This window comes from Seriola lalandi, unplaced genomic scaffold, assembly GCF_002814215.2.
Source record: "Seriola lalandi dorsalis isolate HSWRI2012SDOR001 ecotype SW California unplaced genomic scaffold, Sedor1 jcf7180002054795, whole genome shotgun sequence".
NCBI classification, from domain to species: domain Eukaryota; kingdom Metazoa; phylum Chordata; class Actinopteri; order Carangiformes; family Carangidae; genus Seriola; species Seriola lalandi.
The window spans coordinates 595,896-614,703 of NW_019525348.1; the positions used below are offsets into that span (position 1 = coordinate 595,896).

At 42.8% G+C, this 18,808-nt stretch overlaps 1 protein-coding gene across 1 annotated transcript in view; it reads left to right on the top strand.

Moving 5' to 3' along the window:
- LOC111669506 (heterogeneous nuclear ribonucleoprotein L-like) overlaps nucleotides 1–18,808 on the top strand; it is a 51,953-nt gene that overhangs the window by 22,901 nt on the left and 10,244 nt on the right. Inside the window, exons 2-7 of the mRNA XM_023425833.2 lie at nucleotides 614–732; nucleotides 3,750–3,859; nucleotides 3,975–4,102; nucleotides 8,030–8,115; nucleotides 8,204–8,300; nucleotides 8,821–8,893. Of these exons, the coding sequence (XP_023281601.1) occupies nucleotides 614–732; nucleotides 3,750–3,859; nucleotides 3,975–4,102; nucleotides 8,030–8,115; nucleotides 8,204–8,300; nucleotides 8,821–8,893 (613 nt within the window). The remainder of the gene's footprint in view (nucleotides 1–613; nucleotides 733–3,749; nucleotides 3,860–3,974; nucleotides 4,103–8,029; nucleotides 8,116–8,203; nucleotides 8,301–8,820; nucleotides 8,894–18,808) is intronic.

Sequence of the window (18,808 nt, forward strand, 5' to 3'; positions counted from 1 at the left end):
GACAGAAGCTCAACATTGACTTTTATCTAGTTTTAAGCCACATACACTTTTTACACCTTGGTGGTTTTCAACTAGGAGTCCATGGTGATGGTAATAAAGACAACAACTCCCATGATCCCATGTTATTTCGTGATGTCAGACCCTCTAGAGGCAGAGGTTACAGACGTCAGGGGACTGTATTGGGTCCGGGTTAGAAGATCAAATATGAAAAAGACAGTCCAGTGTCAGTAACAGATGACTGTGTTTGAGCTTGATCAGCTGCTGACTCTGTGCAGCAGTGTATAATACAGTGAAACAGCAGTTTTCAACTCCAGTGAGTTTATCATTGTGACATTCATTTTACATCCCATTAACAGTTACAACAGTACAAACAGTGAAATAATGATGTTCATGTTCCAGTGATGTACCATGGATGTTCACATGTGGACTCGTGTGTGCTTGACTGGCAGTGGAGTGTCTTTCTGAACTGCGTCATATTTCATTGTGGCTAAAGTTGTGCAACGTTTCTGCCACGTGACCCTGCATCTTTAGACCAGAGAGGCCTGTGGACTCTGGAGAGTAAAATGCAGCAGATCAGCCTGATGTGAACTGTGTGTAACTGTGTGTGATGCAGGATAATGGCGAGGACTCCCATCGTATCTCTCCCAGTCCTGTGGTCCATGTCAGGGGCCTGTGTGAGGCTGTGGTGGAAGCAGACCTGATAGATGCCCTGGAGAAGTTTGGACCCATATGGTGAGACAACAACCACATGCATGGTGTGTGTGTGTGTGTGTGTGTGTGTGTGTGTGTGTGTGTGTGTGTGTGTGTGTGTGAGAGAGAGTTTGAGTGGGAGAAACAGAGGAGCTGAGTCTTGTATCTGTCCATCTAATCTCTAAACAGCTCATCCTGTCTCTGAGTTGTGGGGGTCTGGAACTTAAAGCAGGGATTTGATTTAAAGTGTTGTTCACTATGTGGTGACAGACACATCTGGACAACAAAGGGAGAATATTTTCAGGGTTGTCAGGTCCCCCTTACCTGGGTTATAGCTGAGCCACTGCTCAGTAATCACCTAGAGTCGTGTCAGAGCAAAGACAGAGCCACGCCTCCCTCGTTCATTCAGCACGCCCCCCTGATCCAGCCTACTGATACAGAGGTAAGATCACAGACAGAGTCTCTGTGAACTTTCCACAGAAAGATTCCAGCAGGGCTCTGAGCATTTCACTTCCATATGAAAGTGAAAAAATATTCATGTGTGTGTAAGTGAATTGTGATTCTTAGATTGGCAGAAAATACCTGACAAATTAGTTAATCTTTTAACTTTAATTAAAGTTATTTTGGGGGCATTTTTGTTTTTACTTGAGAGCGACAGTGTAAACCATCTGCTCAGGGCTTGAGTTATCAAGTCTTTTATCTCCCTTCCCTCCTGTCCAGGGCTCACCCCAGCCTCACCCAAGGTCAGCCGGGATTGGCTCCAGCCCCCTTATCGATCACTCAAATCGTTGCTGATCAACATTAATTTAATCACTAATTTGACTTGATGTCTCTGTAAGCCATTGTCTGTACTCAAAGATTGTTTTTGAGGAAAAACATGGTAGCATTATCTTTTTCCTCACTTGGTATGATCAGGAGAGTTTTTGTTGCAGCATTTTTACTCAGGAGAAATAATCAGGGCCCGTATTCACAAAGCATCTAAAGGCATCTATTCACCAATCAATAAACGTCTGTGTAGACCCACACCATAGAACAGTTTCACACCATTTCCTTTAGATTCTCAACAGCTACAGAGGAATAAAGCAGCTTCGTGGTCGGTATACCTGGTGAGATGATGTGATCGTGCCGGAGATGGAACGCATGTAAAAATGATTGCATCATCACAAGACGAGGAGGTGTTTGTAAACAGGAAAACAAAATGTGTCGGTCCTGCTGCCTGTACAGCTGTAGACATTGTTGCACAGTGTTGCGCAGATCTACACAAGAGTCGTGCATCTTAATGTGGAGTGACCTGATCAGCTGTTTGAAAGGATCATGTTCCAGCTGGATGTCACCTGCTGGGGGACAGGGGAAATCTTCTCACACCTCAACCCACAGCCGGGACCACAGCTACATTACAACAGGTGCAGCTACAACAGACTGTGGCTAATAGGCTGCTAGTTAGCTGAACTGAATATTGAAGTTGAAGTTGAAGTTTTTATAGCAAAATGAATTCTCTCGGGTCGACACAAACTTGATCATACAGATGCATTTTGGAGAACGCACTACTTTAGTAACAGCATCTAATCCGTTATTTCATTTATATTTGTTTATTTCTCTGTGTTTTTTTATTATTAATGCGGGATGTTGCGCTTGTGTTTTCACTGGCACAGACGGTCTCTCATCAACCAATCACTGTGGTTCCTGCAAGAGAACTCGTCCATGAAAATTGACATAGCATACGCCATAGCAAGCCGTAGAAGCGGAGTCGCACTCTTAGCTCAGGAGTTTTCACTTTACCTTAGTAAAAGTTGGTCTCAGCAGCTTTGTGAAGAAATTTTTAGTTAGAAACTTTTATCATGACTCATGAGAACTCTTAGTGGTAATGTAAAATGCTATGTGAATACGGGCCCAGGTGAGTAGGTGACCTCATACTACCTGCAAATAATACACAATAAATACCTCATCAATAAAATCAGTTAGAATCAAACATCAAAGGCTGCACAATAAAAAAAATCACAATTTATAACTTGGATGAAAGTTTCCCATGAGCACCCTACTCGCCACTCATTCACCACCCTCATCAATACGTTTCATGCCTCCACTTCAGCAACAGTTTTGGGTTGTCCGTCCGTCCCATTCTCGTGGACACGATATCTCAGTAACACCTTGACACAAATTCTTTAAATTTGGCACAAACATTCACTTGGACTCAAGAATGAACTGACGTTGGTGGCTAAAGGTCAAAGGTTAAGGTCACAGTGACCTCATAAAACATGATTTTGTCCTTGTGAACACAATCAGAATCAGAATCAGAATACTTTATTGATCAGGGGGAAATTAGGTATCTACAGAACTCAAGGGAATACCTTCAAATTTTGTTCACTTAACAAACTGATTAGACTTTGGTGGTGAAAGGTCAAAGGTCAAGGTCAGTGTGACCTCAGAAAACACTTTTTAGCCATTAATCAAGACTTCATAGCATTATGAAAAAATTTCACACAAATGGTTCATATTTTCTCTGACTCTGGATGAACAGGGATGTGACCTGAAACTAGTCTGAGTGGAGGAGGCAGAGAACCACCAGGAGAGGATTCTAGTCTATTTGTGTTTGTTTTGTTTTGTTTCTCAATATTCTGTTTATACTAACTTTTTTAAACATCTAATAACATGAACATCTGAACAGGAGTGAACATTTACAGGAACACCTCAGGTAAAAAGTCACCTCCATGTAATGAACTACAGAGAGCTTCAGTAGCTTTAGTGTAAAGATAGTTACAGATGTTGAATAATTGAAGGAAACATTTTGTGATGCTGCAGTTTCCACTCTAAATGACTCCTGCTCCATTATTAACACACCCTGCATGATGCAGTATTCATTAAACCTCTCATTCACCTGGACGGAGCAGAAAGGAAAAGCACACTGTGAAACACACAAACACACACACATACACACACACACAAAAAGAGTGGAGGAGCTGCTGGCAGAGAAGCTGATTCGTCTAGAGAAAAGCCGTTGACTTAGCAGCATGTGTGTGTGTACTGTCTTAATGCGCGTATGTGTGTGTGTGTGTTCTCAGTTATGTGATGATGATGCCATTCAAGCGTCAGGCCCTGGTGGAGTTCTCTGCAGTGGAGAGCGCTGACCGCTGTGTGTCCTGTGGAGCCAAGGAGCCTGTTTACATCGCAGGTTTGATTCTCAGACTTTTCATGCTGAAGACTTCCTGTTGAGCCTGATTAGCTACACATGCTTGTATGTAGCATAGTGTGTGTGTTCATATGTGTTTCATCCGTGTGTTCATCAGGCCAGCAGGCGTACTTTAATTACTCCACCTCCAAGAGAATTACTAGGCCGACCAACGCTGACAACCCCAACAGTGGCAACAAGGTCCTGCTGCTGTCCATACAGAACCCCCTGTACCCTATAACCACGGTAACCATGCACACATTTGCATTTATGTGAACTTATTTCTATCATATTGTTAGTGGATATATAATATTAGGTCATATATGTCAAAGTTTTGGTGATACAGCTGATTATCAGCACAATCTCAATATCAAAATTGCCTTTTCATCTGTTACTCCAACCAAGATCGCAGTAAAACCTGGGTGTCATGACCAGCTCTCCTTCTCTGACCATGTTGCATCCGTCTCCCCGTCGTGTCTCTTTGCTATATACAACATCAGAAACATCAGGTCTTACCTGACTCAGTACTCCACCCAGCTCTTAGTCCAGGCCATGGTTGTCTCGGCTACTATACTGCTCTTCTTACGGGCCTCCTGTCACACCCAGTGAAACCCTTACAGATGGTCCAAAATGCAGCAGCCTGTCTGTTCTTTAATCATCATAAAAGCTAAACCCATGACCGCCTGAATCACATTCAGTCTCTAATGCTGCCTTCAGAGAGACTTCTGGGTCTGCTCCATCTACTTGAACTTAATCAATCAGCCTTGTGCTCCTTCTCAGCCACTGTGTTCCTCTAAGGAATGTGGTCTCTCATCACCATCTTGCACACAATACAGTCTCAGTAAAGACTGTTCTGGTCTGTTCTGGTCTGGTTTGGTCTACCACAATCTATCAGAGCAGGAGATTCCCTATCTATCTTCAATAATCTGTTGAAGACTCATCTCTTCAGAGAGCATGTGTCTAACGAGCTCTTACTGTGAACTTTCAGTTCACTTCTTTACTTGGTCTCCTTCACTTATTAAATAAATGCAGCGCTTCTTACACCAAGGTCTCCTGCTGCATGGAAGCTTTACTGATGTCCCTCACTTGTAATCACTTGTAAGTTGCTTAAGTCGCTATACACTTATAAATATACACTCACCGGTCATTTTATTATGTACACCTGTTCGACTGCTCGTTAATGCAAATATGTAATAGGCCAATCACATGGCAGCAGCTCATTGCATTTAGGCATGTAGACATGGTAATGACGATCTGCTGAAGTTCAATGGGGAAGAAATGTGATTTAAGTGACTTTGAACGTGGCATGGTTGTTGGTATCAGATGGGCTGGTCTGAGGATTTCACAAACTGCTGATCTACTGGGATTTTCACACACAACCATCTCTAGGGTTTTACAGAGAATAGTCTGAAATAGAGGAAATATCCAGTGAGCAGCAGTTCTCTGGGTGAAACTGCCTTGTTGATGCCAGAGGTCAGAGGTGAATGGCCAGACTGGTTGGAGCTGATAGAAAGGCAACAGTAACTCAAATAACCACTCGTTACAACCGAGGTATGCAGAAGAGCATCTCTGAACGCACAACATGTGGAACCTTGAAGCTGATAGGCGACAGCAGCAGAAGACCACACCGGGTGCCACTCCTGTCAGCTGAGAACAGGAAAACTGAGGCTACAATTCGCACGGGCTCAGACAGAAGATTGGCAAACTGTTGCCTGGTCTGATGAGTCTCGATTTCTGCTGCAACATTCAGATGGCAGGGTCAGAATCTAGCGAAAATAACATGACAGCACGGATCCATCCTGCCTTGTATCAATGGTTCAGGCTGCTGGTGGTGGTTTAATGGTGCAGGGGATATTTTCTTGGCACACTTTGGGCCCCTTAGTACCAACTGAGCATCGTTTAAACACCACAGCCTACCTGAGTATTGTTGCTGACCATGTCCATCCCTTTATGACCACAGTGCACCGATCTTCTGATGGCTACTTCCAGCAGGATAACGCGCCATGTCACAAAGCTCAAATCATCTCAAACTGGTTTCTTGAACACGACAATGAGTTCACTGGACTCAAATGGCCTCCACAGTCACCAGATCTCAATCCGATAGAGGACCTTTGGGATGTGGTAGGACGGGATATTTGCATCATGGATGTGCAGCCGACAAATCTGCAGCAGCTGTGTGATGCTATCATGTCAATATTGACCAAAACCTCAGGAATGTTTCCAGCTCCTTGTTGAATCTATGCCACGAAGAATTAAGGCAGTTCCGAAGGCAAAAGGGGCTAGCTAGCAAGGTGTACCTAATAAAGTGGCCGGTGAGTGTATATATAAATAATTTTCATTGTAATGGATTGATCTTGAACTAACTTCAAGTCCCTCTCAGTTGATTTTCAATGGCTGCCCAGAATGTGTGAAAACGCATTGAAAAGTGTAAAAAACTGAAATGTGCTTTATGATCCTTTCAGGCAGTTTCTGATCCTACCTACAAACATTTCATTTTCAGTGTGTAGTATGTAACATTAAATGCATCTGCCTGCCTGACAGCCTCTCTCTCTAAACTGGATTTATTAAGCTTCTACATCTGTGTCCAGATCACTGCAGAGGAAATGTTGCAAATGTGAAATATCAATTATATCATCAATGTGGCCTCAGTGAATGTTTATATCCAACTTAGTGGTTTTGTGAGGACATTGGACCAATGCAGTAGACTCAGCTGACAAATTCTCACATTTTCTTTTAGAAAAGTAAACCCAGCAGCCAATCATGAATATATTAAACAGGTACACAGACAATAATAATTTGAATAAGATGGAAACTTGAACGGCTGATTTCTCACCATGATTTTCAACCATCAACCTGACATAAATCACAGTGTTTGTCCATGATTCTGCAATCCACGTTTTCAAGCAAATAGTTTAATAGCATCTACATTTGGTCTGTTGTGCCAGCCTTATGGGTTCACTTTAATTAACTTTCATTAGCAAGCAACACTACAGTAACCTTTTGATTAGATGAGCAAAGATTCATTGATGTCATCTTTAGGTTCACAAATTTTAATTCATCTTTTGATAACAAGAATTAAGGCAAATTCAAGCACTCACTGCTTTATAAAGTTGATTTTTCACTATGAGCTTCATGAGTTTTTAACTTATAACAATAGGCATCAGGAACACTTGCTGTCAAATTTGAGGGGGACTGGACTGTACAAAAATGTTCAACCTTTGTTGAGGTATGGCTGATATGAGTGTTGAGTCGAATGTCTGAGGAACCTTTTGGCAGGACCTTAGCAGTGGGGCCAACCCTATGATCTGGAATGTCCCTGACTGACTGACTGACTGACTGACTGACTGATCATATTTCCACCACTGGTCAGCAAAGTGCCTCACTGAGTTGGAGTTTCTGGTGCAAACAGGTTCTATTAAGGGGGTGTTTACATCTGCAGTGTTGACAACTCAGCTCATTGTCTCTGGGATAAAACCTGGTTCAGGTCTGGACTGTGTATGGATGCAGAGGCTTAGAGCTACACCTCTTGTTAAAGGCAGTCTTCTGAGCTGCCCTGGTTTCCCGGCTGTTCGGGAACTGCAGGGAAGAGGAGGAGCACTTCTAATACACTGAGCCTTGCTTCCATTACAGAAAATAAACTAGTTTCATAACATGTTTCATTATTACTAAAGAAACTAGCAGATGTGAATAGCATGATAAAAACAGAAACACCAGCAACTGGAAATGAGAAAATACTCTTACGGCAATAATAAATACACATTTCAGTCTTCTGTGTGTGTCTGTCTGTGTTTGATGAGTTTGTTAGACGACATCACAGTTACATACATCAGGATTTTAGCAGCAGAGCAGCAGCTTGGGAGTTAACATGTAGTCTTAATGGGCTGCGATTCTTGAAACTCTCTTGAGTTCTGTTTGCATTGTTTGTGACAGACTGAATCATTAATTTATTGAATGCCAAACAAACAGCTGTCACCAAAAAGAGTTTTGAGTCTTGGAAAAGAATTCACCAAATCCCCCAAAAAGTCCTGAAAAAAAAGTCCTTTATAGTATTCATGAGATGTTCAGTGGCCTGCGGCCTGTGTGTCATGCATATTAAACACACTGCAGAATTAGAAACTTTCAGACTGTCAGTGTTGAATGTTGAATCTGTCTTCTTTTTCCATGTTGGTCCAGGATGTTCTGTACACGGTGTGTAACCCCATCGGTAGCGTGCTCAGGATCGTCATCTTTAAACGAAATGGAATCCAGGCCATGGTGGAGTATCCTTACTGAGTGTGTGTCTTAAGTTCTGTGTGGATCTATGTGTTGGAGTGTGTAGGTGACCTCTCCTTAACACCACTCCTCCAGATTTGAGTCGGTTCAGTGTGCCCAGAAGGCCAAAGCTGCACTGAACGGAGCTGACATCTATGCCGGTTGCTGTACACTCAAGATTGAATATGCTAGGGTAAGACATGAAGAAGACATCAGCTGTCACAAGCCTGGTGTCAGTCTGTGATGTTGATATTAGCACTGATGTGCTGTGCTTAAAAGGTTTTCTCCAGAAAGTCACATAAATAAATTAAAATCTAGGTTCTTACTGCTGTTGTCATAGGAACGCCAGTTATCCCACAAGAAAGTTGGTGTTACTTTGACAATGCAGGTGAGGGGTGTGTCCAATAAGGGGTGACACCATATATGGGCACAGGAGATGTGCATCTAAAGGGCAGTACTGAAGCACTCATTATTGGACACATCCCTCACCTCTCTGCCACTCTCAGAATGACCTGAAGTCACATGACCATATATCCAACCCAACCTCATTGGCTGATATGTGCGTGTATGTATATGACTGGTTATCTTATTTAAATAATCCTTGGCCCTGATGAAGGCCACAAGCCGAAACTGAGAAACTGAAGGTGAGATATAGTACATCTGTTTTACATTTGACTGGATCCTGAACAATTCTTTCATCTTTGCGTCAACAGCCAACACGTCTGAACGTGATTAAGAACGATAACGAGAGCTGGGACTACACTAAACCATACTTAGTCAGACGAGGTAAGACACACAGTCTCGATCTTTCTCTCTTTCTCTTTTATCTCTACTTCATACTTCCACTGAAGTCATACTATGAGCAATGGACCGTGTGGGGTGATCCTCCTTTTTTACAATGCAGGAGACCCTGTGATGTGGAAGGTAGGACTGTTTTCAGTCTGAATTCTCTTTAGCAGCACATTTCCCTCCACTGCAGCCTTCCTCGATTCACATTACACCAGTAGTCTCCGACTGTGGATTAAGAGAGTAGTCATAAACAGTTTGGACCGTAGACCTCCATCACACCAAGACTCCTCTGCCTCCCGTCTCGCCATCTCCAATCTAAACACTCTCACACCAGCCAATCACCGGCCTCTCACAAGCCTGCACCTCCGCTTACCACGGGGAGAGAGAGAGAAAAACATTGAGGGAGAGAGAGAGAACAGAGAAAGAGGGATGGACGTCAGGCTGACCATGCACAGCAGCTTTCTTCCATCTTCACCTTCTGCAACCCAGCAAAAAGAGAGAGAAAGAGAGGGAGAAACAAAGATGGATCTCACTCCTGCTGACCGCCATGCAGCTGCTGCTTCAACATGCCCAGGAGGCCTCAGCCCCACCTCTGTCTGCAGGACTCCTTCTATCTATCTACTCCACCCCTCCTCTGTCTGGAGAAGTAGTGTTGCATGGTCTGATGTCTGGTCCACACAGTGTGATAAGCTCCTCAAGACCTCGAGATTCCAGATTTTACTCTCAGTGCTTCTTTATTGACCACCATGCAGGTCTTCCAGCAAACAGATGAAGACTTACTGTAGGAGCGAAACCATATTTTCACAGCAAAATCTGATTTACACAACTTCCTGGTTAACAGCAGTCAACAGTGTGGACCAGACATATATGTTGGTAATCAGAAGTGTACAGTATAGAAGTCTGGCCTAATCTCTGCTCTCTGTCACTTTACTCCATCTAAATTAGGGCTGTCACGATATCAACGTTTCATCATCACAATAATGTTAACATCTCCATAGAATGAATAAATACCATAATAATGTTAAGAATTATTATTAAAACATTATTGAAGATTAAAAATTAACAGTAACAATCATTTTATAATTTCTGTCCAAATTCAAATGGACGTTGTGTTGAAAAACTATTTATACTATAAAGATACAGATACAGATACAGATGTGTGTGTGTGTGTGTGTGTGTGTGTGTGTGTGTGTGCATGTGTGTGTGTGTGTGTGTGTGTGTGGTCGGGGCGGGGGGCAAGATGCTCAAACCTGCACTCGTGATTATTTATCAAAAATCTCATGTGTGGGGCGCCCCAGTGGTTTATGCTCAGTCCTCACCACAGTGGCTGGGGTTCAGATCCGACTTAGACCCTTTGCTGCATGTCATAATCTCTCCTCCCTAACTTTCCTCTCTCTCTCACTGTCCCTGTCATAGTGGTGCCAAAAATGGTAAAAAAAATAGATAAATAAATATCTGTATGAGCAGTTTCTCCTTCAGTTCATTAAATCCCTGCTGCATCTGAACAAACGCACGGCTGTTCACTGTGTCAACTTTCATTAGTTCGCCTGAAAACGACACCAGGTTGTGATATAACCACACATAAGATTAGATAATTATAACTGGATATTCTGCTTTTTTTAAGATCCTATGCTGAGCCCTGGTAACCAGCTGTCTCCTTAAAAACACACCAGACTCCAACTGACAAAAACAGAAATTTTATCTTGCAGAAAAAGGAATTCCTGGTCTACTGCCTCCTTCACTCGTTACAGTCTTTCTAGACCAGAATTAGTGCTTATAAATGGGTTTTTGAAAATGCCACTGAAAACAGGCGTGTGACTCCTTTCACACTGCCGGATGAGTTTGCCTTTCTGTTCAGGCAGAGAGGACACCGACCACTGCAGGGAACAATGTCATCATTTGCAGTTACACAGCAGAGACACAGGGGACTGATAAAGCTGATGTGTTGTGTCTCGTCCCCCCGGGTGGTGCTGCTGTAAGTGTTGCAGCCTCTGTGTGAGACGCCTCAGAGAGTGATTGTACGTTTTTCAAACTTATCTCAGGGCTCTGCTCATTCTCGCGGCCTTGAGGGCAGCCCGCTCTCAGGGGGAAGGTGTAGCCGTGGTGTTTCTGCTTGAACAGCATCGTGCTGGGCAGGTGACAGGTCTGTCTACGGTGTTAGTGCTCTGAAAGACGTTACAGCAAGACGAAGATTAACGTGTTCGCCTGGGTGTTGTGTGTACATCACTGCCATTTGGAGCTGGAGCCGACAAATACCTGTTGTTCATTTGACCCGGGACAGAATGCTGATTGCACACTTTCACATTAGTGACAGGAACGTTTTTTGTCCCATGTAAAAGGGGCTTAAGTTTAGTTTGTGAGGTGGAATTACTGTTTTTGTCTTTCAACGGGATCTTACTCTCTAACGAAAAGGTCTAATTCTGTATGAATTATTGTATCAATCTGCTTTGACATGACTCGACTGACAAGTGTCTGACAACATTATGGAAGGATTCCTACAGGGGCTGACCTTTTTGTTAAAGAGTAAGGTCTTTTTCGTTTAACCGGGTCGAAGCCACCTCGATCGGTGTATTTGTGTTATTGTGTCGTACTTTTACTCATGTGAAGGATCTGAATACTCCACCGCCACTGAAAGTCACACGATAACAGAAACAAACGAACCCATCGAGGCAACAGTAGGTCAGCAACTCTCACTGTTCTGTGAGATAAAACGACCATGTTTGATGTTTTCGTCAATGGAGTCTGGTTCTTTTTTTGAGAGAGAGAGTTTCAGTCAGCAGGGCTCACCATAGGCTCTTAATGAAGTGGAATATCTTGTTACAACTGATTAATCCTATGTGTGTAGAGGTCTGTGTGGTTATATCACAGTCTGGTGTCATTTTCACCTGATCTAATGAAAGTAAACACAGTGAACAGCCGTGTGTTCGGTCGAATGCCGCGCAGAGAAACGGTTCATATATTATAAAGCAGCTGTGAACAGCAGATACTGTAAGAGTCGCCAGACTCACTCACTTTCCTGCTTTAACCACATTTTACCTTTATACTCTGAAGGCTGATCGTCAAGACTCACACGTGCAGTGTTAGGATGCACATACATGCACACACATGCACAACTGTGTAACAATCACACATACACGTGCATGGCTGAGTTGTATTAATCACACACGCACTGATTGAATTAGTTAACTCTGTCCTTTTCATAGAATCCAAACTAATCCAACAACATTGAAACCTTTGCCCGTTTCACGATGTTATTTATGTGACCGACATGTTGTTGGCAATGACTAACTTGTTGTCCTAAGTAATGAAAGCCCGGGGCGCCCCATTGGCTGGTAGAGCACATACCATTTAGGCTCAGTCCTTACCACAGCGACCTGGGTTCAACTCCAACCCAGGACCCTGTCTGCATGCTAACTTTAGCTGAAAAATGGCCAAAATAATAATAATTTAAAAAAAGAAGTAGTGATACCCAGAATGCTCAGGGCCACTGTGTGTGTGACTGAGTAAGGGCTGATTTTTGAGAATAATAAAACACAAATGCAAGCAAGTTGGAAAAGCCAGGTCTATTTGCTGCACTGTTTGACTTCATACTTTTAGAAATACTGTGTTAATGGTGAAATCCAGTATATGGTGACAGCCCTGATCTAGTCCCCAGACTACAGTAGCTGTATCTTCAGACTCGTGCATGGATGTGTCGTTCACACACTGTAGCTCATAGAAAATGCTGATTGGTATATTTCTGAGAGGATTGGAATGAGTCAGTGACTTGTTAAAAACAAGGCCAAACAAAGGTCCTTCTGTAACATGAGCAGTGACAGTCCATGTTATCTATGCACGGCCCTGTGTACAGTGAACGACCACAGATGCTGCATTCTCTGTACTGTATGTGGTGTGTAGCTGAGGATTCTCCCTGGAAATTCTTAAACTGTGCCGAGATCAATCCTGGGGTCAGTTCACTCTCCATTCAATCAATTCAGGAAATGAGATTAACAACAGACAACATGAACAAAAAGATCTGTGACATCTAACGCTTCTTTAAAAACTGCTGTTTAATCATAAATGCGCCACTTTTTTGAACCACTAACGCTGAGGCCGAGGATGAAGATGATGACGATGCTCAGTCTCTTTTAAGCTAGCACTGTTCCAGAGGAAGATATCTACCACCTTCACACCCAATGTTTCCACCGTTCACAATTAATGTCAGTAATTAATGAGCAATCTCATTTATTTAATAGTTTAAACCTTTTTAAAGTCTCGTCCCCTCAGAACAAACTTGCCATATTCGGCTGGAGTGAGGTTGTGGGGCGCGTGATGAACAGTGGAGTCGCTGCTGCAGCCTCAGACTGGTTTGATTCAAAACGATTCATGAAATGATTGAGTAACGTTGTGAACTGATCCCACCTCTGTTATTGATGAAATATCCATTAAATAAATGCATATCTACAATGTTATATGTTTTCACTGGAGGCACATTGCAAGGACACAGACAGGGACAAGTCATGGTCTTCAAAACCATTACCGTAAGCTCCTCCCGGTTTGGATTCCTTCAGTGTCAGTGGTTCAGGAGCTTTTTTACCATCAGTTTGATCGTTTCTCTGATAACTTATGAAGCAGACGTTCAGCAGGTTTTTAGCAGCAGCTGAATTCTCCACAGAGGTGTCCTCCTCTCTATAGCAAACACACCAGGGGATTCAAACCAGTACAAACACCCAGAAAGCAGTTTACCTTTAAAACTCAGAGATTCACCGACTCTGTCTGGCGGACACAGGACGTCAGGGAAGAGCTGGGAGCTGAGCTGTCTAACGTTTGCTTGGCTTCTTTTCCTTTTATCATATCATATATCAACCCTTCATATCTGCGCAGGGAGTGGGTCCTCTGTGTTGCAATGCCAGGTTGCTACAGTAGCTCTGAAGGGACAAACCAAACACTGTCTCAAACCAAACGCTGCAGCCTTGTTGCTACATGCCACCATATCCTGCGCACTAGTCCTTTAAGTTGAACTTTGTATATGCAGGTGCTTATGGGATGTGAAGTTTCTTCCTCATGTGAAGATTCTAGCTCCTTGAATGGTGTTTGACAGTATGGACTTCTAATTCAGATTCTTCTATAAAGTGTCTGAAAGTAAATAGGGAGCCATGTTGGACACATATTTACATATTTAAATATTTACAGTGTAATGTAAACAACAAAAATACTCCCTTTCTATTTCCTGTTTTTAAGACTTTCCAAGAGGATTATATCAGGGAGTTCAGAGACGTCCATGCTGCGATACTCACAGTGTGAACTCCGAGCTCTGCTCTTTTCATACTCATCTCTTTCCCTGTCACTCTTCTTCTCTTCACCCTCCTCTTCTTCTTTCAGCTCATCCACCTCCACATCTCTGTTTACCCTGTCACGCTGTTGCTGCCTCTCTGTTCTCACCCTCTTCATTTTCCACACTCTCATCATCTTGTTCCTGCCAATCCTCCTTTCCACCCCTCTCTTCCTCCTGTCGTCTTCTTCTTGTCTTTTCTTCAGCATAGTTCTCCTCCCACTTCTCCCTCCTACTCCTCGGCAGTACTTTTATTCTCTTTCCTACCATCCAAATCTTGTCTCCTATTCACTTCTTCAGTTTTTCCCTCACCTTTTCTCTCTTTTATCCTTTTGCTTTTCAGCCATCATCCATTTTTTCTGCACCCTTTGCCTTCCACAGCTTCCTTCCTTCATTTTGTCTAAGCCTACATTATCCACAGTGTGTGTGTGTGTGTGTGTGTGTGTGTGTTGAGGCGTGTGTGTGTGTTGGCTCGTATTGCTTCAGATCAGCTGGCACAAGGTCACAGTCAGGGACGTGGATGAGGCCAACCATCCTGACACGGTCATGTAAACACTGTGCTGCTGTGTGTTTGTGCTGCAGTCAGAGAAGAGTCTACAGGTAGAGTTGAACGTCCGGGTTGACTGGAGTTACTAAGTCACTGTAGGCTGCTGTAGACCTTCATTTGGTTCTTGTGTACTGTGCGTGTGTTCTTGAGCAGCTAGTAATGAATCAAACCTCCAGGGTTTGTGGTCTGAGGAGGATTTGCTTTGTTTTTGAAGATAGAAGAAGAAGAAGTGGATTGATGTATGTAATGTTACTATCAATGCCAACAGGAGACCGTACATAGTAACAGGAAATGGTACCTTACGTGCGTCAACACTGAATACTGGTGCCAGTTTTAGTGAAAACATCACAAATAGTGATAGATTATACTTCACTTGTGATTTTATTGCTGCATCACTGACCAGACTCCTGTCGCTTTCAACTGCTACCACCTCTTTATGTTTATGGCCTCATGCCAGCAACAGTCAGGGCTGGAGGGATTATATTTCTGGGTCGCCCGTCCATCTCATTCTTGTGAATGTGAACTTCTTCAAATTTGGCATAAACATTCACCTGGACTCCTGGACCGATTAGATTTTGGTGGTCAAAGGTCATAACTCAAGAATTCATACACCCATTATGACACAATTTAGCACAAATGTCTAATAGGATGAAATGATGAAGTGATGACATTTTATATCCAAAAGGTCAAAGGTCAACTTCACTGTGACATCATAATGTTCTGCAAAAACAATTGTGGTCATTATTCAACACTACCTGTATACCAATTCAGGGGCTGCATCCTTCAGAGGCTGCATTCAAAGACTGATTGCATCACAGACAAGGCTCCTTCAAATCTGTCCTTCTTTTCCTGGGCAGGATCCACTCGTAGGATCCTTTGTTGCCCGACCGATTAATTACTGAAAGCAAACAACACAGACAGAGAGCCTGAGGATTACACTGTTAAATGAAAGTATTGGGTTTCAGCTCAATTCAACAGCTAACGATGCAACTGTTAAAACCATGGACCTTAAAACCTCAAGTTTTATATTAAAAAAACTTATGTTGATGGCTGCGAGGTGCGAGGAGCCACACTTTGCAACGCAACAGTAAGGGCGGGCACAGGTGGTGACGCAAGGCGAAAATCCTCTGTAGACCACAGCGTCTCATTTCGGTTCAGCCTTCGTGGTCTATGACGGCAATGAAGGACCACGTCTTCACAGACCATGTCCTCTAAAGGATTCAGCCCCTGAATAGGGACACAGGTTGTAACTGAGGAAGGGGAGATTGTGACCATATTTCAGGTTGGCGGAGGCATACAACTGCGAGGAAGTAGTTCTAGTCCACCTCTGTTGTAACGGCATTTTTTCAATGTGAACTCAAAACATGGTTAGAATGAGTAGAAAGTTTGCACCTGGGACAAAACTAAAGACGACATTGACAGAACCAGCACTTGTGAGTGATGCTGATATAACGATGATGAGATCGACCCTCTGGGTAAAGATGGTCATCGACCTCCCTATCACTTCTCAGAATGATATAGTTGCTTAAATAAACCAGCAGACCAAGACGGCAACATTTATTACAAAGCAAGTAAAGTAAAGTAAATATCTGGTTTGTCTTGCTGGAGTTGAACCTGATTAGCACAGATTGATTATTTCAGTTCTGGCCTTTGAAATGAGACCCCGGTGCTGCTGGAGCCCAGGTGGCATCCGGGGGCAAATCTCAGTTGGAGCTCAAGGCTCATACTGAGGACGACAGCTGTACTCCAAATGACCTCATTGCATGAATGTGGAATCATGGAACAGCTCAGCAGTGTGAAGTAAAGAAGGTCAATCACCGTTAGATCCTTGATAATATATTTTATTTTAAGATAAATAATTACTTAAGATACCCACGCTCCGTCAGCTGTGTGTTAATTAGATGAAATGCAAATGCTGCTGCTGGATACAAGTACTAATCAACGGAAAATAGAGGACTTGTTTTTGTCTCAGCTGGTTCATTGCAGTGAAGATCAAATGGTAACGTCACAATAACTGGGCTCAGCTGCCTCTGTGACTAAGCAGATTCTGCGATGGTGCTGACTATGTGCTGCTAATCTGTGGTGTGAAGGTCAGTGCAGAAGGCCGTCCTGCCATGTGGATTATCTCCAGGCCGTCTCACTTTTCATTGCTCTAGTATATTTCCTCTGTGTGTGTGTGTGTGTGTGTGTGTGTGTGTGTGTGTGTCTGTCTGTCTTCAGGATACAACACAGCAATGCATCAGCACTCTGCCACTTAATGTTGCCCAGTGTGTGCGTGGTGGTGGGGAGGGACTAACTCCGGCTCTTAGAAAGAAAAAAAAAAAAGTCATTTCAATGTGCCTCCAATGTAGTTTATGGCTTGTGGGTAGTATATACACTGCAGTATGTAATGCATTCACTGCTGTGGATGAGAATGTGTGTAAATGTGTTTGATAGGCATGGTGACCATGGTGATGTTTTTGTCATTATGATGATAATGTAACACAGGTTGATGTTCTTTCGTGCTGAGGGAGAAAAAAGAGAAAAGCTTGATGCCTCACAGGTACTGTCTCTTTCATATCTCTGTTCACATGACCTCTGTATCATTATACCTGCCTCTCTGAATAAAACCGCATTAAAGCTGTTTATTTCTTATTTACTCACCTGCATCATTGTTGTAAAATGTATTGAAGTTTTATTTTTCTGTAGACGCATTACCCATGATTTCTGAATGTACTTTGTACGACGGAGTAATAGGGCCACACTGAGGGGAAAAAATCGGAACTTTTGAGAATAAAGTTTTAATTTTACAAGAAAAAAGTCATAATATAATGAGAATGAAGTGGTAATTTTACTTATTATTATTAATGTTAGGTTCCATGTTGTTTTAGAGGGGAAATATCAGAAGCTTTGAAATGAGGAATGTAGAGCATCTTCAGCAACCACATTGTTTGGTTCATCAGCATCATCATCAGGACACTGAAGAGATTGTGAAGAATTATGTTTTTTTTTCTCTTGAAATTTTTAATTTTTAATTCTCATTAAATAATGACTTTATTCTCATATTATGACTTTATTCTCAAAATTTCTGATTTCTTTTTTTTTCTCAGTGTGGCCCCAATACTCCGTCGTAACTCTGAAATCTACTCACACACTTTCAAATCACAAAAATGATGAAACAATGCATAGTGTTTGTGAACACAGCAGCTGCTCTTCTATCTGACCTTCTTACCTCACACTCCTGGAGCATTTGTTTTTGTAATTCTAATCTCTGAATGACAGGAGACAACACTGAGGCAGAAATGACATGCTGTTCAAGTCCCATGATGTGTTATGTATTATATGAGTGAGTAAAGAAGGCCATCTCTGTCGAGGTAGTATTTCAGGGTCAACCTCATGTATTTTGTGTGTTTTTTTTTTTTTTTTTACCAAAATATTCTTAAGTATGTCAAACAAAATGCAGAACTAAATGGGTCCTTCAATAACTAAGAATAGAATACATGCGGTGGTCAGCTAGCTTCATTGCTGTTGTAATGGATTCTATTGTGATAAGTTTTCAAATGATGAAAACATCCACAAAAAATGTTCAAACCACTCCTGCCGCATCCTCCTCTGCCGTCCGTCCCTGCTCCTCTACACTTCATGTTTGAAATGCGTGAGATTTCATGCACTCAGAGGCTTCCGTTTATGGGATGCTGTATGGCAGAGATTGGTGCCACAACAGTGGCAAGTTATTGTGTCTCAGATCTCAGCTATTAGTTAGGTGAGAACAACATTGCCAGAGGCCACTGGGCTCTGCCAGGATTGTGCCCTGTTCTGTTTCATGGACAGAGTCTGGAGATCGTCCTGTGGCCTCCTGTTGGTTTTATCGACCTGTCATCTCCATGTACTGGGGCAGCTTGCAGGCGAGCGTGAAGGGGCAGGGCCGCCGAGACCTCCATACTGGTGGTACTCTGCAGGGCAAATACGTCAGGGCTCTTGCTCGGGAGTGATAGTACGATCAGACGGCTTCAGCAGTAATGTGGGTGTTGCGACCGCTTTGGTGAAGACAGACCTGAGCCTGAAGGCAAAGCTC